At 33.6% G+C, this 22,343-nt stretch overlaps 1 protein-coding gene across 5 annotated transcripts in view; it reads right to left on the bottom strand.

The window, feature by feature from the left end:
* Positions 1-22,102, bottom strand: part of LOC148618413 (transmembrane channel-like protein 7) — a 32,882-nt gene extending 10,780 nt beyond the window's left edge. Inside the window, exons 1-15 of one of the 5 annotated variants that reach the window (XM_088577294.1) lie at positions 21,920-22,102; positions 19,067-19,403; positions 13,053-13,122; positions 11,692-11,773; positions 10,671-10,918; positions 9,183-9,328; positions 8,838-8,988; positions 8,356-8,517; positions 7,876-8,051; positions 6,399-6,549; positions 5,654-5,751; positions 4,667-4,780; positions 3,887-3,962; positions 3,338-3,468; positions 71-235 (exon numbers count right to left, since the gene is read on the bottom strand). In XM_088577294.1, the coding sequence (XP_088433420.1) occupies positions 71-235; positions 3,338-3,468; positions 3,887-3,962; positions 4,667-4,780; positions 5,654-5,751; positions 6,399-6,549; positions 7,876-8,051; positions 8,356-8,517; positions 8,838-8,988; positions 9,183-9,328; positions 10,671-10,918; positions 11,692-11,773; positions 13,053-13,122; positions 19,067-19,403; positions 21,920-21,971 (2,159 nt within the window). In that variant the 5' untranslated portion in view covers positions 21,972-22,102. Of the gene's footprint in view, positions 1-70; positions 236-3,337; positions 3,469-3,886; positions 3,963-4,666; positions 4,781-5,653; positions 5,752-6,398; positions 6,550-7,875; positions 8,052-8,355; positions 8,518-8,837; positions 8,989-9,182; positions 9,329-10,670; positions 10,919-11,691; positions 11,774-13,052; positions 13,123-14,750; positions 17,439-19,066; positions 19,404-21,919 lie in introns of those variants that run through there. The other 4 variants (XM_088577292.1, XM_088577291.1, XM_088577293.1 and 1 more) reach the window with 4 other exon arrangements.
* Between the last annotated feature and the right edge of the window lie 241 nt (positions 22,103-22,343).

Here is a 22,343-nt window from a genome sequence, read left to right as displayed (position 1 = left end):
CTTACCATAGAACAATAACAGCTGGAACCATAAACACCATGGATCCAATGAACCATATCATATATCTTACCATAAAACAATAATAGCTGGAACCATAAACGCCATGGATCCAATGAAATGAAAGATATTCACTGCAGTGGATGGCCATGTTTGTATTATGTGTGGTATGGTATCAAAAAACGTTACTTCACCATTATACAATCTAAAAGGCCCACAACTCTGGGATGGGGAGAAGCTGAAACAGACACACAATAATTATATTTGTGAAGTTGATGAACAGAAAATAAAATATATTGGATTAAAAATCTTTAATCTTAAAGAACTAGCTGCTAATTGCAATTTAATCCATCCATACTCATCAACCAAATTACTCATACATCTTTATTGCTTTACAATGGATGTAATGTGGACCAATTTTAAGTGTCCAAACCTTTATGTAAAGCTGTACTAAATCACAATTACCACCCACCCCACTTGAAGTGGAAAATAACAAACACATAAAAAATAACATGTTGAGCACAACTTGATACAACAGAGAACCAATAAACAAATGGAGAAATTATGGAGACTTAATTCAGTGCTATACCAAGCTTCTGATTCAATGTTCAACAAATTATAAGTTTTAGACATAGGGTAGACTGAAAGTGGTATACAAACTTAAAAAAATTCAAAATTGCCATTTGACTTATATACATGTAGTCCAATATAAAAAAAATCTGAATACATGTTAGATTCAACATATCAAAGAACCTCTAAAACTCATTTTCACTGGTATCAGACACTTTAATATTTAACATGTTACAGCCAACTGACTGTGACTTCTGTCCTTGTTGATCTGGAATAGGCCAAGGTAAATACCAGATTTGCTAAGAAAACTCCTCCTTTGAATTGGTAACAATGGAGCTTAATTTCTTTGGTCATTTAAATAGACACCTTACACCTTTATTCAAGCAGTTACACAGCTAGAAGTAGGGGATTTTTTTCATGCAAGGAAGATAATTTTTACCTACCTGAAAGAGACAAGGTGGTTGTCAAATTCAGGTGAAAAAGCTTAAGATCCTGATAACTTTGGGATATAGGGGAACAACATTGTTTTATAATGAATGATTCATTCATTCTTGTATAATTGTTATTACTGGTAGACATGTTCATACTCAAATTATAGAAAGAATTGGACTAAATTTACTGAAATACACAAAACATTTTGGAAATGTGCATTTAGCTAATGTGAAATATAAACAATAAGCACTTCTTTTATTACATGAAAATAAAAATTACAAAATTTGCAACAGGGTGGTCACATTATCAAGTGTGTTATGACTTATTTTCCTCTAAAATTATGATTACATTTATCATAAACTTCTAGAAAACTTAACTTTTGAGAAAACAGAATATTGTTATTTGAACATTGAGTTATATTTTTTTTTTATTCTATCACACTCCAGTGTTCACTGTGCAGGTTCAGGTGTCAAAAGAATAGGCCCATAGTAGCACTAAACTTGTCGTAAAAGGTGACTTAATAGTACTCAGAACCCAGGCCACAGAGCAACTGGGATGTGTGCCCCAGGTGGTAGAATGGGGTAACCATTGCATGTTACATGCTGAGGTCGTCAGCCATAATATGGAAAACCTGACCGCAAACCATAGACGTGCACCATGTTGGGAAAGATGCCATATTCCTCACATGATAAATAACCCAGCTGTGGTATTAAATGTGAGTAGGAACCTTTGTGCTATGCCGCAGGAGGCTAAATTGCCCAACCCTACCCATCTATCCCTATTTCCAGTGGCAATCAAAATTTGTCGACCCTATTATCCTTGTATCCCATCCCATTTTTCATTTCATCATCATTTCAAGATCATTTTATCATCCATTTCATGTTCATCACCTGCATATAGCTGAAATATTGTTGCTTGGATGTTGAACACCAACAATTAATCAATCACCAGTGGTCACCTACTGAAGCTCATAACAGGTAATTTTTTTCATGTGAAGGAAAAGTTCTCTTATGACACCTCCAAAACTGCTCAAGTGATTTTGATGAAATGTCATATGAAGGTTTGGTAGCGTAGCATATAAGGATGTGCAATAAGGAATGCAATTATTTTTGGAGGCCTCTTAAGGGGAAACAATCCTATTTAAGGAATTAAAATTTTGATATCTCCATATTAACAAAGAGTTTTCTCTTTGTGAGCTTGCTCACATTATTTGTTTATTATGGGCCCTACTATTGAACATTCCAAATTACAGTGAGTTTACTGTGACCTCAAACCTTTTTTAACTAAATTAGCCCAAAGTAAATACCAATTTTTCTACATGAATTCATCAATAGAATTAATAAAAATGGAGCTTAAACTACGTGGTCATTTAAATAGACACCTTCATTCAGGGAGTTAAGCTGTGCCTACAAATATTTAACATGTATAATGTTTAAGTTGGATAACCTTCCTATGGAGTCCTCCAACAATAGATATATCCACATTTGAAGCAAAACCTTCCCATTAAATTTCATCAAAATTCATTAAGCAGCCTAGGAGGAAATGATCAATGGACAAACAGACTAATAATCCCACTAATTTTGTTTTGTGGATTATCAAAATCCATTTTATGCACAGCAATATTAAGAACTGAAGAAAATCCTTGTATTTCTAAAACCATTAAACCCATAACCCCTAAAGTCCAAACTTTCCTTTTTTGGTATGAAATTCATAGATATCCATACACTTTATTTTAAGTTATTGTCGGTAACTAAAACTCTACAAATGACAACAACAATGACACTGTTGATGATATCCCCATAAGGCTATAATAAAAAAAATTCCTAGATTCTCATCCCCTCCTAACCTAATTTTTTCCACCTTCAAAATGTGATTTATAATTATTGTTATTTATTACTTCTGGTTTGTAAATCATCATTTTACGCTGCTATTTCTGTTTGAAATGGTTCCAAATTGATGAAAATAGTACTAGAGACACATATAAAATTGAACAACACACACACATAGATAATGATAACAACAACCCTTGTTTTTTTGTCATGAATGACATTTTACTGTAGGAAAAATGAATACAAAAATTGTTTGCACCACCCTAATTTTTCAGAATACCTGGATGAGATTCTAAGATTTTTTTTTTTTATAATGGCATTAAGTCATATGCAGAAAACTTTTGTGATATGATATAAACTACAAGTAGATATCAAATTCCACTCACTACAACATTTTTTTTCAAATTTCTCAAAGGGCAGTGAGTTATAGTATAATGTATGAAGAGATATACCATAATATATCTGTCAAAGACATTAAGGAAACAATGATGAAAATATCATGTACTTACCTAGCTATAAGTACAGCTAATGGTATACTTGAAAGTAAAAAAGAAAGAAATAGTACAGCAGCAAACAGAGAGTTTGATCTGGAAGTTCTGTAAGGTCTGACTGGCTGTATACAGTTTCTCAGTAAAGATGCCTGCAACATAGGAAATAATGAGGTTAGTCCTCTATTGTCTTCTATAAAAACTGTCTACAAAAAGGGTTAACACAGTAAAAATCATTATGCAAGACCCATAAACAATGCTGTCCAGCAGGAGGTGATTAATCTGTTACATAATGTGAACAGATAGAAGGTAGGACAGACAGATGGACAGTTTAATATTTATGTCAATACTGCACAACTTTTATATTTGGGCTACAAAATATCAAGATTAATATTATTAGAAAGAATTGCATGCATCAAAATAATTATTTTTCTGATGACTTAACTGTCTCACTTCATGTAAGGGATTAATTCAATTTGTGTTTCTCTAGCATCATGGAAATACAAATATAACCAGATTTCTGACAGAATTATATGAAACATTTCAGTACTCAAATGATTCCTTCCTTACCTTTCTAATATAGAAAAAGATAAAGCATTTCAGGAATGTGATGACTGGTGTCAGTGGACAGAAAAAAAGTCCTATCCTAAAAAATACAATATTGGTAAAATATTATGGAATAAAAGGTCCCTTGTAGTCAGCAACTCTAAGAATACTTAAAATTAGTGTTGACAGATTTGCTGATACTTAAATAGAGGGAAGAGAACCCAATCAAACAGAATTTAAAGGATCAAATACAGTTTCTGGTTGAACTGACCTTCCAAATCAGACAGTTGCGATAATTGAGACTCTTCACCAATATTCTGTTATCTATGATGAGTAAAATTGTCCATTTTGTTATTTCAAATCAGTAATACATTTCAGTCACCTGACAGTATTGTAAAAAAATAGGCTTTTTTCTCCTTGTTTTATTGGCTGAATCAGCATAGCGTCCATATGTTGAATTTCATATATGATTTAAAGAATATTATACCATCCTCATCATGCTGTTTACCTATGTTGTCAAATTTTACTCCCACAATTTATGATACACAATGCTTTTAACCATCATCAATAATCAAAATTCATATATTGTATTCTAACTGACTTTTCCTTAAAAAATTAAAATACACAACAAAGATATAAAAATGTACCAAAAAAGAAGACTGTATAACTCATTTAATTTTTTAAAAGTTTCACCCCCTCCCCCCACCCCCCAAAAAAAAGACAAACATGCAACTTAGCAACAACAACAAAAAAAACAGTTACCAAGAGTCATAAAAAGTATACAAATGTTATACTTAGACTTACCAACATAAAGTCTGTGAATAAACAATGTCTAAGACCACTTTTGGAAGATTAAACTCCTGTAGTCCAACCAAATTTACAAGTTTGTTTCTCTCATGGAACTTATTGTAGATAATTCTATTTAATTAAAAATAAATAAGATAAAAACAAATAACAAGAAAGTAAAGTTTTCCAAAGAAAACAGAGTACATGTATGTATGTTTAGTTGTTAATAAACACCTTAACTTAGATTCTGCATTTTGGGAGAATAACAAAATATATTCTTTTATAACTATTCATTTGAAAGAAGGTGCTATACTACTTACACATACAATAAAGTATGTCAGAAAAGCTTGCCCTTAAATTGAGCAAAGTATTGAATTACAGATATCTGCCAGCACTTATCAAACCTACAAGAAACACTGGAAAAATAATGATCTAACTTTGCCAATCAACATTAGTCCCTTATAGCCCACTGGTCATTATTGATTAATGTAAAGCATCACAACCACCAAGTGGTCCTTCACCAAACTCAGAACAGTAAGGAGCTTGTTGTCCTAATATTTATATTCTCATCTTTAATTTGATTTTAAAAATAAAATCTTAAATGCAAAACTAAATAATTTTAGGCTTCTAAGGACGATGATGCCTATAAGGTATTATAATACAACTCCTTTTGGTGACTATCGTCTATTGAAATAAGGATTTTATTATCATTTGGAAGTTTACTTAATTATAGATTTTAAGTTAAAACCCCTAAAACAGCAAACAGCACCATAAAAAGTTTATCAAAGGCAATAACTCATAAGAAGAATACCGGTAATCTGGAGACTTTTGTAGATACCGTTAATCTGGAGACTTTTGTTCTTCAAGCTGGTTACTGAAACTCTTGTTTTGAAGTATTTCATATGAATCTACTTATTTAAGAAGTTTCAAAGAATTACACATCAACCAATCTGTATATTCTTTAGAAAATGAATAACTAAAAGTAAACTTGATTAACTTTGTTACCTCCTAGGAAATTCTCCAACAACAGTAGAGATGATAACCACTAAGAAGTCCATTACAATTAGTTTGTAGAACTGTTGTCCTACATATGTCTCCCAGCACTGTAATGGAATTAGTCATATCAAACACAATGTAAAATGACACATTTAATTAGAAAGATAAAAAAAGGCAAATCAACAAATTTTTTCAAAGAATGGCCTTTGATTTGGATTTTTTGGTATTACGATTTGTTCAATACACCATATTTTTGGTATTTGGTATTCTGTCAGGTCAAAACACAACATTATTGTAAATTCCCATTTTTTGATTAAATAATCTAATGAAAAATTCCTTTAAGTTAAAATTCCAAGAACTAATAACATTTGACAAAACACTTATAGCTCAATCCGATACATAAGTACTTCTACAGAAATTAAATGTGCTGCATACTCCCCATAAAAAACATGTTTACACCTGTTTTACAGATGCAATTATTTTTAGGTAAGACCTAATATGCAAAATTGGAACTGTTTTGAATAATTTTATCCAAAAGAATTCTGAAACAAAAACAAACATATGGGAATACTTGAAAAATTTATTGATAGCAAAAAAAAAAAAAAAAGGAAACATGAAAACTCCTGGTTTACAGTAGATAACATCAGTGTTGTCCTCTCAATAGTTTGTTGTATTGTAATAATTAGTATCAGGGAATATAAGACTTCATATGTGTTCACTGTCATGACCAAAACTTAATATAACAGTCTCCTACCTTAATAATGGTTTGATCAGAACTGTTATGTGATGATGAGGTTTCCCATCTACTATTGCCACAGCGTTGTGTGGTGTTATCCTCTGATGTTATTATTCTGTACAATGACCCAATCAAAACACCCAGTGAAGCAAGACGTAGCAGAATAATCCTATATGATATTACAAATTACAATGGCAAAAATACATGCATTCACAAAATCATAATTTTTCTATTGAAATTAATGATGTGAGTTGAGTTTCACATAAAACTGACAAGAATCTAACATGACAATCATGTTCTGTTCATGTAAGACTCACTTCAGATGATTTTATGTGAAAACTTTAAGTGAAATTAATGCGAAGGTTCACCTTAGTTTCACAAGAACTCTACTGCAAATATTTCTGTGACCAATTAAGATGAAAAAGTTTGATATGCATGTGAAATTTTGAAAATCATCAGAAAATATTTCCCTGTGAAAAGATAAACTAGAAAAAGTGTGAGCAAAGCTCACTTAGTGGAACCACCTCCCCTCTGTCTCTAGAAACCATAAAGGAACCCCCCCTGTCTCTAGAAACCATAAAGGAAATCACCCTGTCTCTAGAAACCATAAAGGAAACCCCCCCCCCCCGTCTCTAGAAACCATAAAGGAAACCCCCCTGTCTCTAGAAACCATGAAGGAAACCCCCCTGTCTCTAGAAACCGTGAAGGAAACCCCCCTGTCTCTAGAAACCATAAAGGAACCCCCCCTGTCTCTAGAAACCATAAAGGAAACCCCCCCCCCCAAAGTCATTCCAATGGATAAGCAATATTAAAGGTGTTAAGTGGTGTAATTTGATAAAGAATATGTGAAAATTTCATCAAAATCCATTCAAATGTTTTGATTGAGTTATAGATTAGACGAAGCTTCCTCTTTTGTTGACAATATGACCTTTTGTTTTGAATCAAGAAATCCCAAAATAAGAGTGTGCAATGGCATCATGTGAGAAAGAATGTGAAAGTTTCAATTAATTCTATTTGGCAGTTTCAGAGAAGTTGCAGATAAAAACTGAGGACAACAAAGAAATGAATGGATAGCATGATCAAGACATACCAGCTTTTCAAGTGGGGATATAAAAGACATGTCCATATGCCACTTCTAAAACAGCCAGTTGTTGACATAAAGGCACACTCACAATGCAATTCAAAATGCTGAAGCTACAGTATACATTTGAAATCCAAATTCTTGACCAAATTTTACTAAAACTCACAGAAAGTCATACACATTGAAAATTATATCCAATATGCAAACAAAACATTGGCAAAAGGGTCCTACAAGTTTCAGCTTATAAAAATTCATAGAACAAATATACATTGGTCTATATAAACACATGTAAACCTTGAGGTTAGAAATAAGTATAATATTGTCAGCTCTAAAATTACTGCTGCTTTAGGCTTCCATTTGAAGAACCAACATAAAATTATTGTATTTCTGAAACACCAAATTCATTAGTTTTACCTGAGTAAAGTGAGTCTTATTCCATAAGCAGGCATGTAGTCCTCAAAAGTGACAAGTTTTACAAAAATAACAGGAACTATAACATTTAACAGTGTTATTGTGATGGAAGGCAAGTATTCTATCAAGGCCTTAACTACAGCATTGATGTTGCCATGGATACTATCCTCTTGTTGTAACTTAAAGAACACAAAAATAAAGTGTGTCAGACTTCATCATTTTTCTTATTCACTTCATGTAGCAAAAAATAAAATATAAGAAAGATGCCATCTAAAGACTGTGATTTTTATATCCTTATCAAATCTTTCTCAAATTGTTATTGTGATACATTACTGTTTGTGACCAAATACAAGTCACAAAATTAGAAAAAAAAGAAATTATTGTGTCCATCACACACTATTATCCTAATATCATTTCACACCATAGCAACAGCTCTATATGCTTTGATACCAATCTTTTAGTCACATCAACCAACTTACTAACCTCCAACATTTTATCATTAGTGAAGAATATCAGATATAAAGAAGCACCCAGTATAGCCACAACCAATACATTAACAGCTATTCTAATGGAGTATAGAATAAACTTTTCCTTAAGTTCACGATTCTGTTTCTTCCAAAAAATCCTCTGGGTCTCCAAATCACCCTGTAATATAGAAAAGGGGAAAAAAAGCTTTACAATTATTCCATGGCTTGATTCAATGTATTTCTTAGACAAGGTATGGTGAGACAATTACTGGTAACCATACATTAAAGAAATGTTCTCATTCCAAATATCTTCTTGTTTGATATCAAAGATGGCTGGATGTTTATAATCATCTAATTGCAGAAGAAAAACAAGTATGTCAGCAAATAAATAAGTTTACCACATCAAACAAATTGTAAAAGCATCAACTCATATCACAGTATTAGAATGGTTGTAATTTTTCAATAAATTTAATCACTTGAATGTAACTAAGAAATAACCTGTAGTTCCTGTAAGATGTTTTGATGTCTCCTTTTAGCAGCCTTTGTTTCATTGATACAGAAATCCCAGCCTCCACATAGAACTTTATTAGTGTACTGGTTTACAGTACTATCTCTGTTCATAACACCCTGCTTCATACCTTTACCAGTACTGGGGGAGAGAAAAATCAGAGTTATCTCCCTTAGTACTACTAGCCTGTAATATATCTATGACAGAAGAGACAAGGATCATATTACAAAAATGATGGAATCAGCACAGAATTGATCAAATTATAACCTTTTTAAAAACTTTTTAAAAAGTACTCTTTTCAGATTAAACTTCTCTTCACTTAGACCAACACATACTTTCTAACAATGAGAAAGAAGCTGACAAGGAAAGCTCCACCAACAGCCAGAATGTATCCTAAACTCATGTTGTATTGTGTTGTATTGTCTAACATTGTTCTGTTATTATAGGCTCCATAAAACAGCACAGTCTGTTCCATCCAACCCTGTGGAGTGATAAAAAAACTTAAGTTTAAAACATTATCTATTTTAATTTTTAGTCAAATTTCCATTCGTCCTTGGAGTTTAGTATTAGTAGACTGCACTGAGACAATCTGTTTTGAATGTAAATTTTATGGTTTGTATAAATTAGTAGTATTATCTTCATAGTATCTTCTACTTAAAAAAATTAAAGATGTCTATACATGTATGTACCAAATGAATAATAAGACTAATTTTGTCTCTTGAATTTGATATTTGTTTCATCTCCTTGTCAACCCTTGAACATATAAGAAATCATTACATCCTTAATCTTAATGACAGTTCATGTTTTGCCTTATACATAACAACACATACCATTCCCTGTAAAACTTACCAGATTTGGTTTGGTACATACCGTTCCCTTCAGAACATCTAAGATTTGGTTCGGTGCATACCGTTCCCTGTAGAACATCTAAGATTTGGCTTGGTACATAATGTTCCCTGCAGAACATCTAAGATTTGGTTTGGTTATACATACCGTTCCCTGTAGAACATCTAAGATTTGGCTTGGTACATACCGTTCCCTGCAGAACATCTAAGATTTGGTTTGGTTATACATACCGTTCCCTTCAGAACATCTAAGATTTGGTTCGGTGCATACCGTTCCCCGCAGAACATCTAAGATTTGGTTTGGTTATACATACCGTTCCCTTCAGAACATCTAAGATTTGGTTCGGTGCATACAGTTCCCTGTAGAACATCTAAGATTTGGTTTGATTATACATACTGTTCCCTTCAGAACATCTAAGATTTGGTTCGGTGCATACCGTTCCCTGTAGAACATCTAAGATTTGGCTTGGTACATAATGTTCCCTGCAGAACATCTAAGATTTGGTTTGGTTATACATACCGTTCCCTGTAGAACATCTAAGATTTAGTTCGGTGCATACCGTTCCCTGCAGAACATCTAAGATTTGGCTTGGTTATATATACCATTCCGTGTAGAACATCTAAGATTTAGTTCGGTGCATACCGTTCCCTGTAGAACATCTAAGATTTGGCTTGGTTATACATACCGTTCCCTGTAGAACATCTAAGATTTGGTTTGGTGCATACCATTCCCTGTAGAACATCTAAGATTTGGTTTGGTTATACATACCGTTCCCTGTAGAACATCTAAGATTTGGTTTGGTACATACCGTTCCCTGTAGAACATCTAAGATTTGGCTTGGTTATACATACCGTTCCCTGTAGAACATCTAAGATTTGGTTTGGTTATACATACCGTTCCCTGTAGAACATCTAAGATTTGGTTTGGTACATACCGTTCCCTGTAGAACATCTGAGATTTGGTTTGGTTATACATACCGTTCCCTGTAGAACATCTAAGATTTGGTTTGGTACATCCTCTGAGTCTGTTTTATTAGCTATAAAGTAATTATACTCTTCTGCACAGTACTGGGTTTCATCGTATACAGTCTCATTATACTGAGCATTAGATAACAAGACTTGAGGAATCAGTGTCACACCAATTGTAATCATAGCCATGTAAAGATTCATAAACATCAACCATCGAATAAAACGGAAGTAGTTCATGATAGCTGTCCCAAATCTACCTGAAACATAAACCAAAAGTAGTTCATGATAGCTGTCCCAAATCTACCTAAAATATAAACCATAATTAATCATGATAGCTGTCCCAAATCTACCTAAAAAATAAACCAAAAATAGTTCACGATAGCTGTCCCAAATCTACCAAAACATAAACCAAAAGTAGTTCATGATAGCTGTCCCAAATCTACCTGAAACATAAACCAAAAGTAGTTCATGATAGCTGTCCCAAATCTACCTAAAATATAAACCATAATTAATCATGATAGCTGTCCCAAATCTACCTAAAATATAAACCAAAAATAGTTCACGATAGCTGTCCCAAATCTACCAAAACATAAACCAAAAGTAGTTCATGATAGCTGTCCCAAATCTACCTGAAACATAAACCAAAAGTAGTTCATGATAGCTGTCCCAAATCTATCTAAAATATAAACCATAATTAATCATGATAGCTGTCCCAAATCTACCTAAAATATAAACCAAAAATAGTTCACAATAGCTGTCCCAAATCTACCAAAACATAAACCAAAAGTAGTTCATGATAGCTGTCCCAAATCTTCCTGAAATATAAACCATAAGTAGTTCATGATAGCTGTCCCAAATCTACCTACTATAAAAGTTTATGATAGCTGTCCTAATTCTACCGACAGAAGTTAAAAAACCTATACTGTAGACACATCTATTTGGCTAATTTACACATTCTTTTCCTTTCCATTTTTCCTAGATATCATTAGTGAGAGCCTTTTTATACATAGTATATTCAAACAAAACTTACCTTCAATAGTTCTGAATGAACCAGACCATAACTCTAAAGCTTTATACACATTTCCAGCAGCCTGCTTGAATTCAGTCCAGTTCTTTGAAAAATGAAAATATAACTAGAAGAAATGTGTCCGTACAAAAAATCCCCCCCACTATGCATTAAACTTGGAGGAACATTAGCAAGATGTTCCACTTAGCTCATGATCCCCCCACTATGCATTAAAATTGGAGGAATATTAGCAAGATGTTCCACTTAGCTCATGCACAATATAATTCGTGTTCAGGATAAATTCGAAGGTTGATATGAATTTTTTCAAATTATTACCATAAGAGGTTGCAAAGGTTAAAAAAAAATTAGCAGCAATCAAGTATATGAATCCTGATCATACTGAAAAACTTAAACACTGAAAAACCTATCCAGCTGAAGCTGCATTCTAAATTGTAAATGGGTTGGATGAAGGGTTAGAACTAAAGGCTCAGCTTGAATTTCTCACCTGGCTCGATAAGCAACATTCTATTTTTGTAAAAGCCTCCATGTTTTTCTTGGATAAAAATTCATTACACTCATACTTAAGGAACAATCATATCATTTTTCATTAAATTCTGTCCAGTAGTTTCTGAGGAGAATTTTTTTAAAAAGTATTAACATTAAAAAACTGAAAAAAAAAAATTGAAAAAGGGCAATAACTCCAGCACGGCTTAACAGATTTACATAAAAATTTGACCTCATATAGATCTAATCATGCTGAACATTTCAGACTTTGACTAAACCTTACAATTTTCGGTAATATATGTAAAACACTTCTGTCTGGTCCCTATGTTTTTTTTTTTATAAAGTGCAGCCTTTTTTTTTATGGAGTAAAAATCCCCATATCAGTTCTATGCAGAATACCCCAAGAATATTAAAATTGATTCTGATTAGTCTGGTAGTGTCAGATGAGAAGATTATTTAAAAGAAATAACATTAAAAATAGTGAAATAATGTCAAAAAAGAGCAATAACTTCAAAATTAGGTTATCATATTAACATGAAAATTTGACCATTGATGGATCTTATGCTGAACACTTTTACCCAGTCAGAATTCTGTCTGACCCCTATGTTCTTTTTTTTTTTAGTAATTATGGACATATTTTTCAGCAGATCAAAAATCCCCACATCTGTTCTATGCAAAATACCCTAAGGAACATTCATACTAAGATTGGTTCTAATTGGTCTGGTAGTGTCAGAGGATAAGAGTTTTGAAAAATAGTTAGCAACGATGGATGACAAATGATGGCAATAATTCACATGGCCCTTCAATGGCATACAATGCACAAAAAGTTTCTGAATTTACAGTTGTTAAACCTTATGTTGCACATGTACTTATGTACATACCTTGGATTGCCTGTGATGCCAACCAGCAAATCCCTTCAATTGAACTTCTGGTTCTTGAAGAATTTTGTCTCTAGGGAAAGAAAGGCAATGTATGAAAACAAAACATAACAATATTATATACCATGTAGCATGATTCATGTCAAATACTGTCAGCCTCTTACCTTGACCTTTACTTAGAGATTGATGGTTAAAGAAAACTATTAAACAAACTATACAACAATTGTAAGGACTTTTCATTCTGTCCTGTCAACTTTTTTTTCGTCTGTGGCGGCATCCCTTCGGTGCTTGCATGTGGAGTTTTTATATCACAACTCGTGACTTGTCCCAGGGCTTGCTGTGACTGCCAAGACTTTGGTACCATGCTAGACTTTTTATAATTGTGCTTCTGGAGCAGGGTTGTGTTGCTACAAGATCAAATTCATCACTACGTAAGTTTTATGGTCGTCATCAATGGCTTGTGGATTGTTGAAGTGTGTCCAACGTGAGAACCAATTTGTTCAACATGTCATTGTTTTCCTCTTGTATACCATGGACTTGTATACCACGGACCTGTATACCATAGACTTGTATACCATGGACCTGTATACCACTGACTTGTATACCATGGACTTGTATACCATGGACTTGTATACCATAGACTTGTATACCATAGACTTGTATACTATGGACTTGTATACCATGGACTTGTATACCATAGACTTGTATACCATAGACTTGTATACCATGGACCTGTATACCACTGACTTGTATACCATAGACTTGTATACCATGGACCTGTATACCATGGACTTGTATACCATAGACTTGTATACTATGGACTTGTATACCATGGACTTGTATACCATAGACTTGTATACTATGGACTTGTATACCATGGACTTGTATACCATAGACTTGTATACCATAGACTTGTATACCATGGACCTGTATACCATGGACTTGTATACCACAGACTTGTATACTGTGGACTTGTATACTGCTGACTTGTATACCATAGACCTGTATACCATAGACTTGTATACTATAGACTTGTATACCATGGACTTGTATACCGTGGACTTGTATAGACTTGTATATCATGGACTTGTATACCACAGACTTGTATACTGTGGACTTGTATACCATGGACTTGTATACCATAGACCTGTATACCATAGACTTGTATACCATAGACCTGTATACCATAGACCTGTATACCATAGATCTGTATACCACAGACTTGTATACCAGACCTGTATACCATGGAGTTGTATACCACGGACTTGTATACCATAGATCTGAATACCATGGACTTGTATACCATAGACTTGTATACCATAGACCGGTATACCATAGACCTGTATACCATGGACTTGTATACCATAGACCTGTATACCATGGACTTATATACCATGGACTTGTATACTGTGGACTTGTATACCATGGACTTGACCTTTTATCAGCAACTTGGCAGGTGTTTCTAGAGAAGTGGAGGATGTTTACCCTGTTGGGTATGGTCCATGTTTCTGGTTTTTGGTGGAGTCAGAGTTGCTCATTTGTTTTTTTCGCTCGTATGTATTATTTGGGTTATTTTATGTTTTTTTTGTTGTCTGTTTTCCCTGTTTGATCTTTGTCCCTGGATAACATTCTTTTGATATCTACTGGAATCTTGGTTCCCTTGATTACTCATTCTAAGCAGAAAATACCAAAGATACAAACCTATAAATTTTAGAAACTCCTTCCACTGATTTTTGTTCTTTCAACGCTCTCATTCGATCCTTTAATGTCATTGTTTTAGTACTATGTTTAGGTAAATAGCCTTCTTGAATGAGAGATTTCCTGATGAGTGTGGACCTCCTGGCAGATTTTCTATTGTCTCCTGAATTTCTCCTTTTCCTGAATGCAACAGTAAAAGAACCATCCTCTATAACTACTTTGGACTTTCTAGATTTCCTCCTTAAGATGTTATCTACATGACTTGGATATGACGGTCTTTCTCCTTCATCCTCAAAACCAATATTGTCATAAACTTCTGACCTTCTATTGTCTTTTGATGAAAACTGATGTTTATTCGGCATTAATAAGTCCCTATCATTATCTTCATCATAGTCATAGTTGTGATACAGATCTCTACCACTAGTACTCCTATCATTGTCTTCAGGATAAGGAGAAAATGCTGTATCTGGATTTTCATACAACCCAGAATCCCTGAATCCATTTTGAGATTCCCGTTTTTTGTAGCTTGACCTTTTTACAGTGACATCTAGTCTGTCACTAAGAAGTTCTTGACTTCTATGAAAGTCATTCTTTGAATTGAATTCATCTGAGTAATTTCTCCTGTTAGTAGCCCTTATATCACTTTCGTTATTGTATCCATTTTTATAAGGCTCATTAGAATCATCCCCGTCATGAGAATCATTTCTACTATCACTAACATTATTTGAATGTTTATCTAATTTTCTATCTCTCTCCAAATGATTCTGAATTTTGCTTCTTTCCTGAAAAGAATGATCTCTTCTATAGTCATAATCTTCCTGACCTCTAGACCTATGAAAGTCCTCATGTAAGTCTCTTTTATCAGTTCTCATATAGTGACTATTTCTTCCATCATAATTATTACCATAGGAGGGATCACCGTCACAATGTCTTTGCCCATTACTGTCATGTTGTTGGTATTGACCTCTGTAAGATTCATATTTTCCCTGTTGAGGTTGGTATCTGCTGGTGCCATTCATATCTTGGTGTTGATAATCACTCCTCGGATCATGTCCAGTTGGAGATCGTGTATCTGGTCCGGAATAATAGTCAGACCTATCCTTATGATTTTCAAATATCTTGAAATCCTCATCAATGAAAAGATTCTGTCCCCTCTCATTATCTCTTGGATTATAATCAGCTTTCCAACTGTTATTTACATTATAACCAGGATGAGTACTCTCATATCCTCTTGGAGACTGACTGTGACTGTCAATATGGAAGTCCCTATTTCTTGTGTCATAATGACCTTGAACATGAAGATTCCTTAAGGGGTCTCTCTGTACGAATTCATCACTAAGCTGACCATTGTCATATCCTCCATAACTTGAGTAATAGTTATGTCTGTGGTCCATTTTGTTATCAGAAGATTGCTTATCAGCTAAAAATGCCTTATCAAAAAATTTATTGACATTGTATTTTTATATCCTATGCTAACTGTTCAATTAACGATTTGATTTATTCACAGGCATATTCATTAATAAATTAAAATTCCAACACTTTACTCCAAGTTTTTAGACATTACCAACAAAGTTTTATCTGCAATTTAATCCTCTGGACTCTGCAAAGACATTTGTCTACCCATTTAGATAAAATTTCAAACTAAGAAATAATCACAACTGATCGATTGAACCTATTGTATAAGATTGTACTGCCAACCACCTCTGGAATGTGTTGGCAGTTCTGCATAGCCCTTGAAAAAAAATTTATGACAATGCACAACTGATAAAAAAATTTATACCGAGAAGGAAAGATTGTAATGAGAGAAAATGAAACTTATCAATCATGTGTTACTTAGTTCATTTTAGTAGTAACTTCCATTTAGGAAAACCTTCCACAAGTAAAGAATAAAAACCTGCATAAAATGTCTACTTATCACATTCTTTAAGCGCCTGTCCCAAGCCAGGAACCTGTAGTCCAGTGGTTGTTTTTTTTTTATGTTCATTGTTAGTGGTTTAACGTTTTTCTTCTATAAATTCGGTTGATTTTTATCTTTTATGAATAGTGTCAATTATTGTGGGGTGTTTTACAGCTTGCTTTATGGTATTGGTTTTGTTCATCATTTAAGACCGTGTGGTGAGCGGCAGAAGTTTAATTGATAGTTGCCTAGCATTTGGTGCATAACTGTCTCATTGACAATCATACCACATCTCCTATTTTTATATTACTACATTTTGTACATAAATAAAAAAGTGGGATTGTGACAACAACAGTTATTTCTACTAAATTGAAACAAAAAAAAGCAAAAGGCATTCTATGTGCCTTCAATGAACAGTGAGATATTATTTCCCATACCTTAAGTCTGGCTTCCAATGGCCCTGTAATTATATTAATTCAGTAAAACAGACACCACAATACACTTAACATATATAAAACCAAAATCAAAGGAGGCTGACAAAGGCAGGGTTAAACTATTTTGATGAGGCCCCACCTCCTACCTTAAGTAATTCTAGTACATGTTTTTAATGTACCACAGCGGAACAGATTTTGGGATAATTACAGCTTCGGAGTATAATTTGTTAATCAGCCATTAATTATAATTTGTGACCACTAAGAAGTTTTTCATAAAAATCAACAGGGAATCAAATTAAGAAACAAAACAAAAATTTACTCTTAGAAATAACCATCAACCATTTCTTTAACTGATTGCTTTCAGTGATATAAATAAAAAACAAAGGCAAATAAAAATGCTTTCAACTTATAAACCAGTATGTATATTAGACAAGACAATATTTATTTGCACTAACACATTTACACTAAATTGGCTATGGCATATATTTGACAGTATATTGCAATGACATTGAGGCATACATTGGCCAATCTACCAATAAAGACATGTTAACAGTAATAAATTATACTTAAATCCAGTTTTATCAGTACTTCCTAGTTTAAAGTCAACAATTATAAAGTTTAACAAGTGTAAAATAGATAGATCACTCCAATATCAATAATAGTTTATCAATACAACATAAGTTATCTTAAACTTTAATATGGGAGATATTTCTGTATATTTACACATATGTACTCAGGATGAGTGAAAGTTGAGTACTGCAAAATATCAAATGGTTTAATTTCAACATCATGTCACCTCTGTGATATTGTCATGATGTTGGTTTTAACTAATTGTAATAATCTAATTTCATGAGTTATAAAACCTTTCTCACTATGATTTCTTTGGAATAATTTAACATTTGGTATCCACCATGGTAGAAATTTCAATGATTTTTCGTATATGATGTCAGTAGTTGTTATGGGAGAACATTGCTTTCAACCAATTAGACAATGCTACATAATTACCTATGCTATGCATGCAATTTTTTACATCACTTGTTGTGTTCTATTGCAATTGTCATGCCCCCTTAGAAGTAGATAAATACTTTTACCATGAAAATTAAAAGTTTTTTTTATCAAGACGGGTTTAAATTGCACAATTTATGACCAAGGACCTTTGAAACTTTATTTCCCCAGATCCAGGACCAACTTTATTCACTGACACTTTATTGAGGGGTTTTAAGTTCATTAAAGTTGACCATTAATTCTAAATTTGTAAAGGCCAGGACCTTCCACTCTTGAAAGTAAATTTGGACTCCTGCATTTACTGTGAGTCATAATTCATCATTAACATGATGTTGCACACTATGTTGTGCTAAGTATAAGCCCCACTCAACCATAAAGATGGGTGAGGAACCTGGAAAGGGGAGACACAGTTCATACCTCGAAAAAGATAGAGTACATGCCTGTAAAAGGGAGGCTCAGCACATGTCAGAAAAAGGGAGACTAAGCACATGTCTGGGAAAGGATAGATACAGTACATATCTGAAAAAGGAGAGGCTAAGCACATGTCTGAAAAAAGGAGACTAAGCAAATGTCTGGAAAAGGATAGATACAGCACATGTTTGAAAAAGGGAGACTAAGCACATCTGAAAAAGTCAGAGTAAACACATGTCTGGAATGAGGAAACAAAGTACATGTCTGGAAAGAGAAGACTAAGCACATTTCTGGAAAGAGGAGACAAAGCACATGTATGGAAGGAGGAGACAAAGTACAAGTCTGGAAAGAGGAGGCAACTTAGTACATATTATTATGCAAAAGTCATTTACCACCCTTAAATTGTAGCTGAGAAATCTGTTACAGAGAACTGTAATGGATGAAAGGACAAACAATATTAGAGGGGGGGATACAAAATAATTTTAAAGCTATTTTTAGAAGTGTGTTTTAAAGGGAATTTAAAAAAAAAATATACCCAATCAATAAAAAAGATGTGTATCATGCAAACTTACCTAAACTTTCTTTTGACATGTAAAGGTGCTGTGAGGCATTTAATACTTTCCTTTCTGTCTTCAATCTCAGTTTTATAGTCCTGCTCCTTGACAGACATTCTGGAAATACGTCTGACTGTATCGATCTCCTCCTCATCATCAATCAGTAACCCACTGTAGAATGTTGTAGCACTACACAACTGGTGTAAACTTACTCGCCTGTCTTGAACTGACTTGCCAAGATTAGCTGCAAGATTTGAGGCAGGTGAAATTCTTTGGTGACTTGGTAAGGTAGACAAAATGGCTGCATGGTTACTTTTTCTCCAGTGTAGCTCATTTTCAGGCACATCTATAACATCTGTAAGAAAAGGGCTGTTTAAAAAAAACTTTGAATATGTACGCTTAATATACATTTAAATATTTGAGTACAGTAAATTATGATTTAATTTTTGCGTAGTGATTACAGTAACGTGAACAAATTATGACTGCCTTCCTTATACAAAACTATCATATATTTTTTATATATACATGTAATTAATATGGTTTAAATACATTTTGTAATAGTATTTTATTTAGGTTATCAAGCTTTGAATACAAAAATACCAAGCATATACATGTATATTGTAAATTTTGAAATGCTGCAGACAGGTTTCAAGGAATAACCTCTCATCAAGAGCATTACAATCAAATATATAGAAAGATATTGAACATTTTGACTTAAAAATAAATTGTATACAAGAAGTACTCAAAAACAAAACAATCCAAATAGGAAGCCAAATCCATTGCTAAGAGGTTCTACCGTGTGCAATAAAGGGAAACAATCAAAATAGGAAGCCAAATCCATTGCTAAGAGGTTCTACCGTGTGCAATAAAGGGAAACAATCAAAATAGGAAGCCAAATCCATTGCTAAGAGATTCTACCATGTGTAATAAAGGGAAACAATCAAAATAGGAAGCCAAATGCATTGCTAAGAGGTTCTACCAAATGCAGTAAAGGGAATGAAGCACCAGTGTTTTAGGTATTTTGAAATTTATAAATTTTGATAAATATGATAAATAAAATCTGATCCAATACAGCTCTGATTTGAATTCAAAACTAGCATTGGGAAATTAAAAATATTTTATAATTTATTATTGGAAATAATCACAATAACATTATGGATAATTAATATAATCAAAAGCTTCTTATTGTGAAGGTAAATAACAAACATGGTTTTTGTTTGTTTGTTTGTTTGTTTGTTTGTTGGGGTTTAATGCCCGAGCAGCAATATTTCAGCTATATTCAGGCGATGAACATGAAGTGGATGATAAAATGAACATGAAATGATGATGATATGAAATATGGAACGGGACACAAGGACAGTGGGGTCGAGAAATTTTGATTGCCACAGGTAGGGAGAGGTGGGTAGGGTCAGGCAATTTAGCCTCCTGTGGCAGAGCCCTATGGATCCTACTCCGGGAGAATACCATAGTAGGGTTTTTTAATGTGCGAGAAACGTGGCATCTTTCCCAACATGGTGCACACCACTATGGTTTGTGGTCAGGTTTTCTGTATTACAGCCTGACAACCCCAGCATGTAACACACCAGTGGTACCCCATTCCACCACCTGGGGCACACAACCCAGTTGCTCTGTGGGCAGAGCACCCTAGCCCTCGGCTAGGGTTCTGAGCACCTTTTAGTTGCCTTTTACGACAAGCTTAGTGCTGTTGCAGGCCTATTCTTTTGACACCCGGACCTGCACGGGTTAACATGGTTTTTTTAAAAATTTAACTGGTCAAAGTATCTGAAAGTTTCATCTGACCTAAGGACTACTGTCTGAAACACCAGACCTATGAGTTTCTATGTAACTGCATACAATTTGTGTAAACAAGAATGAAAGTAGTATTGAAAACAGAAGCATTTGCTCTGAACAATGCATCTTTTAACAAGTTTAAATCAGGGTAGGAAGCTCCATCAAATTCTAGCCGGTCCTGAATACAATTTTTTAATATATTTACTATATGGCTACATAAATTTTTGCTAAAATTAGCCAGCCTTGCCAAAAATAGCCAGTCTTGGGCTGACAGGCAGGCTACTATTTCTAACTCTTTTCAAATACAGAAATATTTTTATCAAATATCAGACCCATACAATAGCAAATTTATATCGATAGGATAATTAAGTGTATTTAAAGTTAAAGTACAAAGCTGGTCATACTGATGACACTGAAAAAAAAAATGATAGGTTGATTCGACATGACCACATGAACAGTTTGGAGAGTCTACAATACTTTGCAGGAACAGATGCTTCTTAAGGAAGCTGCTGTTCAAGAGAAGCCTTGCATGTAGAATCTGACCTTGCCTTGACCCTGTATAATATTTTGGACATTAATTTTTTATGCGTCTCCCAATTTTCTTTAATAGAAAGAGAGAATTTAATATTCTTCACTACTTTTAAGAATCTTGCACTGATGGTTCATACTACATCAGGCCCTTTACCAATTAAAAATGTATTACATATTGCAACATGGGAGATAACTCTTCTTCTATGTACTCTGTTTAACATGTACATGGGGTAAAACATTTGGACAAAATTAAAGAAATATGCATCTCAATAATAAGACAAGACCTGGACAGCAAAGTACTGACTATTAGCTGTGTGTATTGTGCTTATAAAAGTTTTCTTCCCTCCAGATATTTCTGAGTGTTAACTACAATTTAATTAAACAAGTTATGGCTTATGCTGTGATACCAACGTCAACAAGCCACTGAGGAAAATAATTCATGATAGGAAATATATATGTACATAAATATTATCTTTTGATGAAGTTTATTCATGTTGAACCTTCCTAATCCTATTAATAACGCATTTCCTCCAGGAATTTTTTTTCTACCTTTTCCAAAAATTAAAACTGACTTCCGTTTTGAAACTGGTATATTAGGCATAATCAGAACAGAATATTTTTGTAATGCTATTCTGAAGTTTGTAGCCAGTGGACTGTCATCAGTTCATGAACCTGTATGTTTATGGCTCATTTCATATTTAACATACAACACTCGAAGTATAAACCGACGTCAAAAAGTGGCGGGAAAAGTGTAGATTTGGATGCAAAACTGGAAATGTCATTAGTTCCGGAAAGTACTGTTGTCCCTCGATCGCCGTTTCTGGCATACATAATAATTGAAAGTAATTTGTCTATAAAAAAATTCGGTTTCTGCGTAATCTTTCAAATGTAATTCCGTAAATAAAAAAGCATTAACAATCACCCCCAGCATTACTAAAATAGATAACAACCACCCCAGCATTACTAAAATAGA

Source organism: Perna viridis, chromosome 4 (assembly GCF_037379345.1).
Source record: "Perna viridis isolate PV_CMFRI_1.1 ecotype Kerala chromosome 4, ASM3737934v1, whole genome shotgun sequence".
NCBI lineage: Eukaryota > Metazoa > Mollusca > Bivalvia > Mytilida > Mytilidae > Perna > Perna viridis.
This window is presented reverse-complemented; position numbering and strand designations above follow the sequence as displayed.